The sequence below is a fragment of the Pleurodeles waltl genome, chromosome 4_1 (genome assembly GCF_031143425.1).
Source record: "Pleurodeles waltl isolate 20211129_DDA chromosome 4_1, aPleWal1.hap1.20221129, whole genome shotgun sequence".
Lineage (NCBI taxonomy): Eukaryota > Metazoa > Chordata > Amphibia > Caudata > Salamandridae > Pleurodeles > Pleurodeles waltl.
In genome coordinates, this window is record NC_090442.1 from 63,409,144 (window position 1) to 63,423,704 (window position 14,561).

General features: G+C 50.3%; 1 protein-coding gene across 1 annotated transcript in view; it reads right to left on the reverse strand.

The window, feature by feature from the left end:
* Positions 1 to 3,146: 3,146 nt before the first annotated feature.
* The window catches only part of LOC138286991 (uncharacterized), a 37,516-nt gene continuing 26,101 nt past the window's right edge, over positions 3,147 to 14,561 (reverse strand). The window contains exon 2 of the mRNA XM_069227354.1: positions 3,147 to 3,998. Within this exon, the coding sequence (XP_069083455.1) occupies positions 3,147 to 3,998 (852 nt within the window). The remainder of the gene's footprint in view (positions 3,999 to 14,561) is intronic.

The following is a 14,561-nucleotide window of genomic DNA, read 5'->3' on the forward strand; positions in this document are numbered from 1 at the left end:
GTCCACTGTTGGCAAACCCAAGGTGGGCTTTGGCCCTGGAGGGCCTGGAAACCATGCTGGCCACATTGGCCCACTCCAGCTTGGGTTGGGGGGCACAGGTGCAGTGGTGCTGTCTGGTGTTGTGTTTTGGCGGTCCTGAGTCTTTGTGAGTCCTCTTTGGTGCCTGCAAGATGCAGGGAAGCAGCTCCGCTACTCCACGGGAGACCCTGGTTACTTCTCGAAGTGCTGACAGTCCTCCCAGGCTTTTGGAGGCAGAACAGCTGCAGGACAAGTCGTCTTTGGCGCAATTGATTAGAACAGCAGGCAGGTCGGTGGGGTTGGGGCCAAGTCAGTTGCTGCTCCTCAGTTTTTGCTTTTCACAGCACCTTGGGTTCTTCTTCTTTAGTCCAGCAAATCTGAGGTCCTGGTAGCAGGGGGTCATCTAAATACTTAACTTAGGGGCGTTAAGATGAGTGAGGAGTAGTAGTCAATGGGCTACTTACCCCTGGGGTCATTACGCCTTCCTTTGGGGGAGGGAGCATCGCCCTGTCCCCAAATTACTTAATCCACCACACATAAGATGGTGGAATTCCTAAGTCTGTGTTCATTCTAGGCTAGTCACCCTAGAGGTGTGTCCAGCCTGCAAATGCAGCACGCCTCCTGCATAGCTAATTTTCCTGCCTGTCCAGGTGCCAAATGGGCCCTGGGGTGGGGGGTCAACATCTCCCTTCTGAGGAAAGCCAGATCTGCATATCAACAGCAGTGGGCTTCTTTGAAGCTCCCCTGCCTTGGAATGCAGATTTGCAGGGTATTCGGGTGGGAGGGGTGTGTTAACACCACTGCCAGACCAGGGTTTGGTCCTGACTGCCTGAGAGCAAAGGCTTTCACCACTGGTGGGGTCAGAAACTCGTCCGTTATGGCAGACTGGTGGAAACTAGTCAGTCAGCCCAGAGGCAATTGGTAGGTTTTCAGGGGGCACCTTTAAGGTGCCCTCTGGGTGCATGTATTAATAAATCCATCACTGGAATCAGTGAGGGTTTATTAATACGAGATATTTGATACCAAGCATCCCTATTTTCAGTGAAGCCATCAACTAGCTGATGAACTCGTATTGATCAGTGTCTAGCACATGTATTTAAAATGGAATCCCTGTTCACTCACTATGTCTAAGAATTGACATAGTAGGGGCATATTTGTTCTTGGTGATATGCCTTCACCTGTAATATAATGCATCCTTTCGTAAGGCCTGCTGTAGGTGTGACTTACAAATGTTACAGGCAGTGTTAGGGGAAATGGCATACTAGTGTGTGCCATGTCGTGTTTTCACTTTTAGGGGCACCATGTCACAGCCTGCAGTGGCAGTCTGTATGAGTTTGGTGCTGGGTCCCTTAAAGTGGCACAAGATGGCTGCAGCTCTTGGGGATCCTCTTTAGTACCCTGCCCTAGATACCAGAGGCGCCATTTACTAGGGACTTACAGAGGTACTAAAGGACCTGACCACTTGGGGATCAAGTGACCAGGTGGCTTGTTTTGGGGAAGGAACACTGGCACTGAAGATCTGGTTAGCAGAAACTCAGTGCACTTCAGAGTTGCATTAAAAACCAGGCAAAAAGTGAGGGGCTTCTGCAACCAGAACCCAGTTTCCTACAATTATGACCAGGGACACTGGAATTATGAGATTCTGCGGCCACTTTATTTTCCATGTAATCATGAACTGCCACATAATCCATCATATAGTACGTAGTCTGCAGTTGTTAAAAAACAAAATGGTTCTAGCTCAAACAGATCAAGTTGCTAAAAGCTCTGTAACATGTGCTGCTGTGCAGTGGAATGTCCTAAGCAAAGTTTGACTGCTCACATTTCAGTTGCTGATTGCTGTATTTGGATGTGGAACTGGTACTATAATTGGTTTTCTTGATGTACAATCTGAAATATCTTGTTCATACATTGGTGCTCTACAGAAATCAACTATTTTAACTTCTCCTTTACTGGTACCCCAAGCCGCATTTCACCACCCTGAAATCGACCCTACGCTCCGCAGCATGCTTGGTCAATGGGGCCAAAAGTAATACAAACATCACACCTATGCTGGTCAGTCACTCTTCGCTGATTGCCTGTTGAAGCCAAGGCAATGCACAAGAATGTGTGCATCGCTCATAAGGCCCTACACACAACCTCTCCTTGTTGCATGGCAGACAAACTCAAGCTATCAGAAGGTTCTAGACCACCGCGAAATGCCAAAGCACTGAAGCTAGAACCTCTGCCCTTAAAACAAAAAAACAAAAAAAAAGAAGGATGATCCAGGCACAATCCTTCTAGGGTAGCACAACCAGAATTTGTAACTCATTTACCTACACACCTAGGCGCTACCACCTTGCTGGCAACCTTTGAAATTGACCTGAAGGCTCGCCTCCTTTAACCATATTTTAGCTAAAACACTGCAGCTAATCCTTTCCAGCGGGGACATGCTCACTGACTTCTTAGCACGGAGCTTCTCTGCCTCCATTTCATGAGGCACTTATTATCTTTTCAATGTTATATACACTTCTTGTAAAATTAGTTTTTTCTGTAATTTTACCATTTGGTAATTCTTGACCTTATGTGGCTACATTCGGTAAATTTTAATCCACTGTAGCTATCCATTTTAGGACATATGTCTGCTGTAAAGCGCTCTAGCGCCCTGGGTAATGCCCGTGCTGTATAAAAATGCATTAATAAATAAAATACCAGTAAAAGCTGTGCTTGAATCATACACTGATTGTATGTGCTCTCACACTCACTCTCCACTTCACCCAGTCACTGCCAAGGCTATACAACTGAGAGTTGTCGTCAACAGCCCTCCCCCAGCACTGATCCACCAGCTCGGGCATACCCCGCTATCTGTGCACTCACAATTATTCCGCCGCCCAAACTTCGACACCGGCCCAGGTTCGGCCTCTATCGATTGGCTTCAGCTCACTCCGCCCTCACCCGTTAACAACTTTGGCTCTACCTCAGCAGTATTGTCACACGAAGCTTAGCTGTCCCCACTCTCGGGAGATGTAACTATGCCACCCGCCGGTCTCATTACCTTCAGCCCCTCCTCTGCCTATCTGCATATCCCTTCCTCAGAGCTGGAGCTTTCCTCAGAGCTGGAGCTGTGGGACAGCGGTCAAGGTATCCCTTCCTCAGAGCTGGAGCTGTGGGACAGGGGTCAAGGTATCCCTTTCTGGGAGCTGGAGCTGTGGAATAGGGTTCAAGGTATCTGTTCCTGGGAGCTGGAGCTGTGGAACAGGGTTCAAGGTATCCCTTTCTGGGAGCAGGAGCTGTGGAATAGGGTTCAAGGTATCCCATTCTGGGAGCTGGAGCTGTGGAACAGGGTTCAAGGTATCCCTTTCTGGGAGCAGGAGCTGTGGAATAGGGTTCAAGGTATCCCATTCTGGGAGCTGGAGCTGTGGAACAGGATTCGATGTATCCCTTCTTGGGTGCTGGAGCTGAGGAACAGGGTTCAAGGTATCCCTTTCTGGGAGCTGGAGCTGTGGAATAGGGTTTAAGGTATCCCTTTCTGGGAGCTGGAGCTGTGGAATAGGGTTCAAGGTATCCCATTCTGGGAGCTGGAACTGTGGAACAGGATTCGATGTATCCCTTCTTGGGTGCTGGAGCTGAGGAACAGGGTTCAAGGTATCCCTTTCTGGGAGCTGGAGCTGTGGAATAGGGTTTAAGGTATCCCTTTCTGGGAGCTGGAGCTGTGGAATAGGGTTCAAGGTATCCCTTTCTGGGAGCTGGAGCTGTGGAACATGATCTGAGGTATCCCTTCTTGGGAGCTGGAACTGTGGAACAGGGTTCAAGGTATCCCTTCCTCTGAGCTGGAGCTGTGGAATAGGGGTCAAGGTATCCCTTTCTGGGAGCTGGAGCTGTGGAACAGGGTTCAAAGGATCCCTTTCTGGGAGCTGGAGTTGTGGAACAGGATTCGAGGTATCCCTTCCTGGGAGCTGAAGCTGTGAAACAGGGTTCAAGGTATCCCTTCTTGGGAGCTGGAGCTATGGAATAGGGTTCAAGGTATCCCATTCTGGGAGCTGGAGCTGTGGAACAGGATTCGATGTATCCCTTCTTGGGAGCAGGGACTGTGGAACAGGATTCAAGGTATCCGTTCCTGGGAGCTGGAGCTGTGGAATAGGGTTTAAGGTATCCCTTTCTGGGAGCAGGAGCTGTGGAATAGGGTTCAAGGTATCCCATTCTGGGAGCTGGAGCTGTGGAACAGGATTCGATGTATCCCTTCTTGGGTGCTGGAGCTGAGGAACAGGGTTCAAGGTATCCCTTTCTGGGAGCTGGAGCTGTGGAATAGGGTTTAAGGTATCCCTTTCTGGGAGCTGGAGCTGTGGAATCGGGTTCAAGGTATCCCTTTCTGGGAGCTGGAGCTGTGGAACATGATCTGAGGTATCCCTTCTTGGGAGCTGGAACTGTGGAACAGGGTTCAAGGTATCCCTTCCTCTGAGCTGGAGCTGTGGAATAGGGGTCAAGGTATCCCTTTCTGGGAGCTGGAGCTGTGGAACAGGGTTCAAAGGATCCCTTTCTGGGAGCTGGAGTTGTGGAACAGGATTCGAGGTATCCCTTCCTGGGAGCTGAAGCTGTGGAACAGGGTTCAAGGTATCCCTTCTTGGGAGCTGGAGCTGTGGAACAGGATTCGAGGTATCCCTTCCTGGGAGCTGAAGCTGTGGAACAGGGTTCAAGGTATCCCTTCTTGGGTGCTAGAGCTGTGGAATAGGGTTCAAAGTATCCGTTCCTGGGAGCTGGAGCTGTGGAACAGGGTTCGAGGTATCCCTTCCTCAGAGCTACCCTCAAAATCCACACCCACTCGGACGACACCCTCAAGACAGCCGAACACCTCCACTTCCAGATCCACACGGACCCCAACACGACCCTCAGAGGAACCCTCATATACCGCCCTCCAGGACCAAGAGCCCCCTTCAGCGACACCATCGCCGACCTCGCAAGCACCCACGCCCTCGCCTCCATTATTACATCCTCCTGGGAGATCTAAACTACCATCTGGAAAACGCCAACGACGCCAACACCGCATCACTGACCTCCAACCTCCTCAACCTCGGACTCCACCAGCAAGTCAACACTCCCACCCACATCGCCGGACACACCCTTGACCCCCTCTTCACCTCAAGCAACCACATCTCTTTCAGCCACACCTCCGAACTCCACTGGACCGACCATCACTGCGTCCATTTCACCTATAAGAAAATCACAGAGCAACACCGCATCCAGCTACCTCCTCACCGCCGCTGGGGCAAAGTCACCCAAGACCAACTGACCAGCACCCTCATCAACAACCCTCCACCCGACGCAACCGACCCGAGCACAGCCGCCATCAATCTCCATCAATGGATCCTCGACTGCGCCAACACCCTTGCCCCACTCAAGAAACCCACAGCAATCCAAGGAAAGAAAAAAACAGCCTGGTTCAAAGACGATCTAACCACCTCCAAAAGCATCTGCCAGAAGCTCAAAAAGAAATGGATCCAAGAACGCACACCCGACAACCTCGCCACCCTCAAAAACGCCAACCGTGAACACCACCAACGGATCCGCCTCGCCAAGCGCGCCCACTTCACCGAACGCATCAACAACAACGCCCACGACTGAAAAGAACTCTTCGGCATCGTGAAGGAACTCTCCAACCCAAAAGCCAACTCCAACGACATCCCGCCCTCCCAGAAACTCTGCGACGACCACTCCACCTTCTTCCACCAGAAAATCGCCACCATCCACGACAGCTTCAACACCGGTCCACCGCCAGACCCCACCCCCGACGTCTCCTCCCACGACTGCCGCCTCACCGCCTGGACCCACGTGGATGATGCAGAAACCATAACAACCATGAACACCATCCACTCAGGCTCCCCTACGGACCCTTGCCCTCATCACGTATTCAACTCAGCCAACGCCACCATCGCCCCCGAACTCCGCAAGATCATCAACCTCTCCTTCACTTCCGCCACTTTCCCGGACAGCTGGAAACACGCAGAAATCCAACCCCTCCTCAAGAAACCCAAAGCCGACCCCAACGATCTCAAAAACTTCCGTCCGATCTCTCTCCTCCCTTTTCCAGCTAAAGTCATCGAGAAGATCGTCAACACTCAACTCACCCACTTCCTCGAAGACAATTCCATCCTGGACCCCTCACAATCCGGATTCAGACGAAACCACAGCACTGAGACTGCTCTCCTCGCCGCCACAGATGACATCAGACATCAAATGGACAACGGCGAAACCTCAGCCCTCATCCTCCTCGACCTATCAGCCGCTTTTGACACAGTCTGCCACCACACCCTACTGACCCGCCTCCAGGAAGCCGGCATCCAAGATAAAGCCCTCCACTGGATCTCATCCTTCCTCTCCGACAGAACTCAGAGAGTCCGTCTCTCCCCTTTCCGCTCCAAAGCGACCAACCTCATCTGCGGCGTCCCCCAAGGATCCTCCCTCAGCCCTACGTTGTTCAACGTCTACATGGCCCCCCTCGCTAAACTGGCCCGCCAACATCATCTCAGCATCATCTCCTACGCCGACGACACCCAGCTCGTCCTCTCCCTGACCAAAGACCCGCTCACCGCCAAAACAAACCTCCACGTGGGACTAAAAGCCATCGCCGATTGGATGAACAACAGTCGCCTGAAACTCAACTCCGACAAGACGGAAGTCCTCATCCTCGGGCGCACTACCTCGGCCTGGAACGACTCATGGTGGCCCTCCGACCTCGGAACCCCGCCCACCCCTGCCAACCACGCAAGAAACCTCGGCTTCATCCTGGACTCCGCCCTCACCATGTCCAAACAGGTCAGCGCTGTCTCCTCCTCCTGTTTCAACATCCTTCGAATGCTCCGCAGAATCTTCAAGTGGATTCCAACAGAAACCAGAAAGACGGTGACCCAGGCCCTCGTCAGCAGCAGACTTGACTATGGCAACGCACTCTACACAGGCATCCCAACCAAAGACATCAAACGACTCCAACGTATCCAAAATGCCTCCGCCCGACTGATTCTCGACATACCCCGCCGATGTCACATCTCCCCTCACCTGAAGGAACTCCACTGGCTCCCGGTAGACAAGAGGATCACCTTCAAGCTCCTCACCCACGCTTACAAGGCGCTTCACAACACCGGACCCTCCTACCTCAACACCAGACTTAACTTCTACACTCCAACACGTCAACTCCGATCCGCCAACCTCGCCCTCGCCATCGTACCCCGAATCCAGCGCAAGACCTCCAGCGGCAGATCCTTCTCCTTCCTCGCCGCCAAGACCTGGAACTCTCTCCCCACACCTCTACGCCAGACCCAGGACCTCCTCGCATTCAGAAGGCTCCTCAAGACCTGGCTCTTCGACCGCTAAACAGCAGCGCTCCACACCCCCCCCTCCCCCCAGCGCCTCGAAACCCTGACGGGTACATAGCACGCTTTATAAATATTGTGATTGATTGATTGAGAGCTGGAGCTGTGGAATAGGGTTCAAGGTATCCGTTCCTGGGAGCTGGAGCTGTGGAACAGGATTCAAGGTATCCCTTCCTGGGAGCTGAAGCTGTGGAACAGGGTTCAAGGTATCTCTTCTTGGGTGCTGGAGCTGTGGAATAGGGTTCAAGGGATCCCTTCTTGGGAGCTGGAGCTGCGGAACAGGATTCGAGGTATCCCTTCCTGGGAGCTGAAGCTGTGGAACAGGGTTCAAGGTATCCCTTCTTGGAAGCTGGCGCTGTGGAACAGGGTTCGAGGTATCCCTTCCTCAGAGCTGGAGCTGTGGAACAGGGTTCAATGTATACGTTCCTGGGAGCTGTGGAACAGGGTTCGAGGTATCCCTTCAGAGCTGGAGCTGTGGAACAGGGTTCGGGGTATCCCTTCTTGGGAGCTGGAGCTGTGGAACAGAGTGCAAGGTGTTCTCCCGGGGAGCTGTGAGTCATGGTGCCCCATAGTGATGTGGGACAAATGCGGTGGAAGTGGGATTGCTGGGGGTGCTGCAGCACCCCACAATTCACATGCTGAGGTTCAGAAAGTGAATGAGCAAGAAAGATGTTTTTACCTTGTCTCATTTCCTCTGCATTTAAAGACAGAGGAAAATGTCAGGTATGTCTTCTGGCGTATTTCTCTTTATTCTTTTAGCATTGATATAGGCATTTAGGCCCAAATTTAAGAAAAGGTGTGCTGCATTATATGTAGCGCTACTTTTCTTGCACCATTTAGCACCCCCTAACCCCACGATGTGTACGCCATATAAAACATATGGCACACCATGGCCCAGGTCAGGGACAATAGCATCATTATTGTAGCACATTGCAGTATTAGTGCCAAAGTTTGGTACATAGGGGCCAATTAAGAATAATGGTGTGCCTCCTTTTAAAGCCTGCTCTGTGCAGGAGTTAAAAATAGCTACTAAAAATGGCACAGTGGAATCGCAGGGATTCCACTGCGCCATTTTTGCAGTCACACTAACGGGGGAATGTCCCCCTTACATACATTATACCTGGCGCTGGCATAATGTGGCGCAAGGGGTTACAAAGTGGTGCAATTCAAGCCCTGTGGCACTTTGTAAACCTGGCATGGTGAATTTGGCCTCGTTGAGCCACATTGACATAATAGAAAATGATGCTAATGTGGAACAAGGAGGCGCTAGGCCTTCTTAAATCTGGGTCTTAATTTTCTTCCTCTGACTGCAGATTGAGAGGCTTTTGTAAACTGAACTATGTGACAAGCTTGGTGGGGCACAGGGAGTATAAAATAATAGGCTATATGATGTCATTAAAAAAAAACACTAACATTTAATAATGTGTAAATTAATGATACAAATATTTCAAAAGATAGCAGATAGAAAGCATAAAGGAAGCACTTTGCTGTAATTCTGAAGCATGATGGACACAAAGGGTTTAACAGGATCAAAACAAAACTTGTTGATGTGCAAATAATAAATATTAGCTGAAAGCTAAATTCCAGACATTATCCTTTGTGCACTATATAGTTTTATCAGTAAAACTACAAAGATGTGTTGTCTGTAAATGACAGTGCACTACCACAGCATGCTTTAGAAATACAGACCTGCCCACTCACACAGTGCCACCATGTAGTGCTACCGCGTGTCACACGACTTCTGCTCCGTTCACACAGTCACTCGGCGAGGAGCCAAAATCGCGCAGTGGCTGTCCAGGCGAGCTATGAACCACGCAAAAAAGTGGATTTCCAGCATGTCTTTTGAAGCTGTCAGAAACTAATGTCCATTAAGTGGTGTGAAAACTCCCCAGGATATCAGCGACCCTTTTTTTTTTGGGTGGTGGGGAGGGAGTGGTGGGCTTGGTGAAGGGCACAGTGCCACCTAGGTAGTTCATGACATGAGCCCCCCCCCTCCATGGCTTTGTCCCTCCTCATGTTATAACATTTATTTACAATTTGGCAGGACTGGTAATATATTTGTGACAGTGTGCTCCAAAATGCACTACCAGCTAAATACTACACCCTTAACAATCTCCTGCTGAATGGGTGTGGCTCATTTGCTACACGTTCTTTTTCTGACTTTTCACAGTCCGTATGACTGCAGTATTGTAACAAGGATAGAAGTACTCCCATGCCACAATTTGTTCCAGCACCACTGCCACATAGGGCCACAAATCAAAAAACAACACCCTTCCAACCATTGGTGGCATAGCTTGCGGCCCTTAAAGTTAAGCGGTTCAGTGCCCCCCATAGGGGTATAAGTGCTATACAATGCTGCAATACAATATAATAGTTATAATTTGTAAATCACCAAGATTTGTTTTGATCCTATTAAAATCTTTTTTCCATCACACTTTAGAATTAAAAAACAAAACATACTTCATTTGTTCTTTAATAATTGATGATGTATTTTGAAATATTTGTACAGTTCATTTAAATCAACTTAAATGTTGATGTGTATCAGGAAAAAAATGACATTTTAGAGACTTTCCCTCCCATTCTCTTTGCCACAGGGAGATTGTCACATAGTTCACTTTACACATTTTTCTCATTTTGCATTTAGAGAAGAAAAGTAAACAACATCCCCATTTAAAGAGAACAAGCAGCAATTTGTCTGAAGACGTAGCCTGACATTTGACGTCTGTCTTTGAATGCAGAGCAAACGTGACAAGATAAAAACAAGTTTTAAAGACATTTTATTGCTCGTTCACCTTCTGAACTACTCTGCTTAGCTTTAATAAATACAATGTCAGCTGCTTCGGGTCATCTGGTGGGTCCTTTCTGGGAGCAAGCACCCACGCCCTCGCCTCCACTGATTACATCCTCCTGGGAGATCTAAACTACCATCTGGAAAACGCCAACGACGCCAACACCGCATCACTGACCTCCAACCTCCTCAACCTCGGACTCCACCAGCAAGTCAACACTCCCACCCACATCGCCGGACACACCCTTGACCCCCTCTTCACCTCAAGCAACCACATCTCTTTCAGCCACACCTCCGAACTCCACTGGACCGACCATCACTGCGTCCATTTCACCTATAAGAAAATCACAGAGCAACACCGCATCCAGCTACCTCCTCACCGCCGCTGGGGCAAAGTCACCCAAGACCAACTGACCAGCACCCTCATCAACAACCCTCCACCCGACGCAACCGACCCGAGCACAGCCATCAATCTCCATCAATGGATCCTCGACTGCGCCAACACCCTTGCCCCACTCAAGAAACCCACTGCAATCCAAGGAAAGAAAAAAACAGCCTGGTTCACAGACGATCTAACCACCTCCAAAAGCATCTGCCAGAAGCTCAAAAAGAAATGGATCCAAGAACGCACACCCGACAACCTCGCCACCCTCAAAAACGCCAACCGTGAACACCACCAACGGATCCGCCTCGCCAAGCGCGCCCACTTCACCGAACGCATCAACAACAACGCCCACGACTGCAAAGAACTCTTCGGCATCGTGAAGGAACTCTCCAACCCAAAAGCCAACTCCAACGACATCCCGCCCTCCCAGAAACTCTGCGACGACCTCTCCACCTTCTTCCACCAGAAAATCGCCACCATCCACGACAGCTTCAACACCGGTCCACCGCCAGACCCCACCCCCGACGTCTCCTCCCACGACTGCCGCCTCACCGCCTGGACCCACGTGGATGATGCAGAAACCATAACAACCATGAACACCATCCACTCAGGCTCCCCTACGGACCCTTGCCCTCATCACGTATTCAACTCAGCCAACGCCACCATCGCCCCCGAACTCCGCAAGATCATCAACCTCTCCTTCACTTCCGCCACTTTCCCGGACAGCTGGAAACACGCAGAAATCCAACCCCTCCTCAAGAAACCCAAAGCCGACCCCAACGATCTCAAAAACTTCCGTCCGATCTCTCTCCTCCCTTTTCCAGCTAAAGTCATCGAGAAGATCGTCAACACTCAACTCACCCACTTCTTCGAAGACAATTCCATCCTGGACCCCTCACAATCCGGATTCAGACGAAACCACAGCACTGAGACTGCTCTCCTCGCCGCCACAGATGACATCAGACATCAAATGGACAACGGCGAAACCTCAGCCCTCATCCTCCTCGACCTATCAGCCGCTTTTGACACAGTCTGCCACCGCACCCTACTGACCAGCCTCCAGGAAGCCGGCATCCAAGATAAAGCCCTCCACTGGATCTCATCCTTCCTCTCCGACAGAACTCAGAGAGTCCGTCTCTCCCCTTTCCGCTCCAAAGCGACCAACCTCATCTGCGGCGTCCCCCAAGGATCCTCCCTCAGCCCTACGTTGTTCAACGTCTACATGGCCCCCCTCGCTAAACTGGCCCGCCAACATCATCTCAGCATCATCTCCTACGCCGACGACACCCAGCTCGTCCTCTCCCTGACCAAAGACCCGCTCACCGCCAAAACAAACCTCCACGAGGGACTAAAAGCCATCGCCGATTGGATGAACAACAGTCGCCTGAAACACAACTCCGACAAGACGGAAGTCCTCATCCTCGGGCGCACTCCCTTGGCCTGGAACGACTCATGGTGGCCCTCCGACCTCGGACCCCCGCCCACCCCTGCCAACCACGCAAGAAACCTCGGCTTCATCCTGGACTCCGCCCTCACCATGTCCAAACAGGTCAGCGCCGTCTCCTCCTCCTGTTTCAACATCCTTCGAATGCTCCGCAGAATCTTCAAGTGGATTCCAACAGAAACCAGAAAGACGGTGACCCAGGCCCTCGTCAGCAGCAGACTTGACTATGGCAACGCACTCTACACAGGCATCCCAACCAAAGACATCAAACGACTCCAACGTATCCAAAATGCCTCCGCCCGACTGATTCTCGACATACCCCGCCGATGTCATATCTCCCCTCACCTGAAGGAACTCCACTGGCTCCCGGTAGACAAGAGGATCACCTTCAAACTCCTCACCCACGCTTACAAGGCGCTTCACAACACCGGACCCTCCTACCTCAACACCAGACTTAACTTCTACACTCCAACACGTCAACTCCGATCCGCCAACCTCGCCCTCGCCATCGTACCCCGAATCCAGCGCAAGACCTTCAGCGACAGATCCTTCTCCTTCCTCGCCGCCAAGACCTGGAACTCTCTCCCCACACCTCTACGCCAGACCCAGGACCTCCTCGCATTCAGAAGGCTCCTCAAGACCTGGCTCTTCGAACGCTAAACAGCAACGCTCCACGCCCCCCCCCCTCCCCCCAGCGCCTCGAAACCCTGACGGGTACATAGCGCACTTTATAAATATTGTGATTGATTGATTGATTGATTGAGAGCTGGAGCTGTGGAATAGGGTTCAAGGTATCCGTTCCTGGGAGCTGGAGCTGTGAAACAGGTTTCAAGGTATCCCTTCCTGGGAGCTGAAGCTGTGGAACAGGGTTCAAGGTATCTCTTCTTGGGTGCTGGAGCTGTGGAATAGGGTTCAAGGGATCCCTTCTTGGGAGCTGGAGCTGCGGAACAGGATTCGAGGTATCCCTTCCTGGGAGCTGAAGCTGTGGAACAGGGTTCAAGGTATCCCTTCTTGGAAGCTGGCGCTGTGGAACAGGGTTCGAGGTATCCCTTCCTCAGAGCTGGAGCTGTGGAACAGGGTTCAATGTATACGTTCCTGGGAGCTGAGGAACAGCGTTCGAGGTATCCCTTCAGAGCTGGAGCTGTGGAACATGGTTCGGGGTATCCCTTCTTGGGAGCTGGAGCTGTGGAACAGAGTGCAAGGTGTTCTCCCGGGGAGCTGTGAGTCATGGTGCCCCATAGTGATGTGGGACAAATGCGGTGGAAGTGGGATTGCTGGGGGTGCTGCAGCACCCCACAATTCACATGCTGAGGTTCAGAAAGTGAATGAGCAAGAAAGATGTTTTTACCTTGTCTCATTTCCTCTGCATTTAAAGACAGAGGAAAATGTCAGGTATGTCTTCTGGCTTATTTCTCTTTATTCTTTTAGCATTGATATAGGCATTTAGGCCCAAATTTAAGAAAAGGTGTGCTGCATTATATGTAGCGCTACTTTTCTTGCACCATTTAGCACCCCCTAACCCCACGATGTGTACGCCATATAAAACATATGGCACACCATGGCCCAGGTCAGGGACAATAGTATCATTATTGTAGCACATTGCAGTATTAGTGCCAAAGTTTGGTACATAGGGGCCAATTAAGAATAATGGTGTGCCTCCTTTTAAAGCCTGCTCTGTGCAGGAGTTAAAAATAGCTACTAAAAATGGCACAGTGGAATCGCAGGGATTCCACTGTGCCATTTTTGCAGTCACACTAACGGGGGAATGTCCCCCTTGCATACATTATACCTGGCGCTGGCATAATGTGGCACAAGGGGTTACAAAGTGGTGCAATTCAAGCCCTGTGGCACTTTGTAAACCTGGCATGGTGAATTTGGCCTCGTTGAGCCACATTGACATAATAGAAAATGATGCTAATGTGGCACAAGGAGGCGCTAGGCCTTCTTAAATCTGGGTCTTAATTTTCTTACTCTGACTGCAGATTGAGAGGCTTTTGTAAACTGAACTATGTGACAAGCTTGGTGGGGCACAGGGAGTATAAAATAATAGGCTATATGATGTCATTAAAAAAAAAACACTAACATTTAATTATGTGTAAATTAATTATACAAATATTTCAAAAGATAGCAGATAGAAAGCATAAAGGAAGCACTTTGCTGTAATTCTGAAGCATGATGGACACAAAGGGTTTAACAGGATCAAAACAAAACTTGTTGATGTGCAAATAATAAATATTAGCTGAAAGCTAAATTCCAGACATTATCCTTTGTGCACTATATAGTTTTATCAGTAAAACTACAAAGATGTGTTGTCTGTAAATGACAGTGCACTACCACAGCATGCTTTAGAAATACAGACCTGCCCACTCACACAGTGCCACCATGTAGTGCTACCGCGTGTCACACGACTTCTGCTCCGTTCACACAGTCACTCGGCGAGGAGCCAAAATCGCGCAGTGGCTGTCCAGGCGAGCTATGAACCACGCAAAAAAGTGGATTTCCAGCATGTCTTTTGAAGCTGTCAGCAACTAATGTCCATTAAGTGGTGTGAAAACTCCCCAGGATATCAGCGACCCTTTTTTTTTT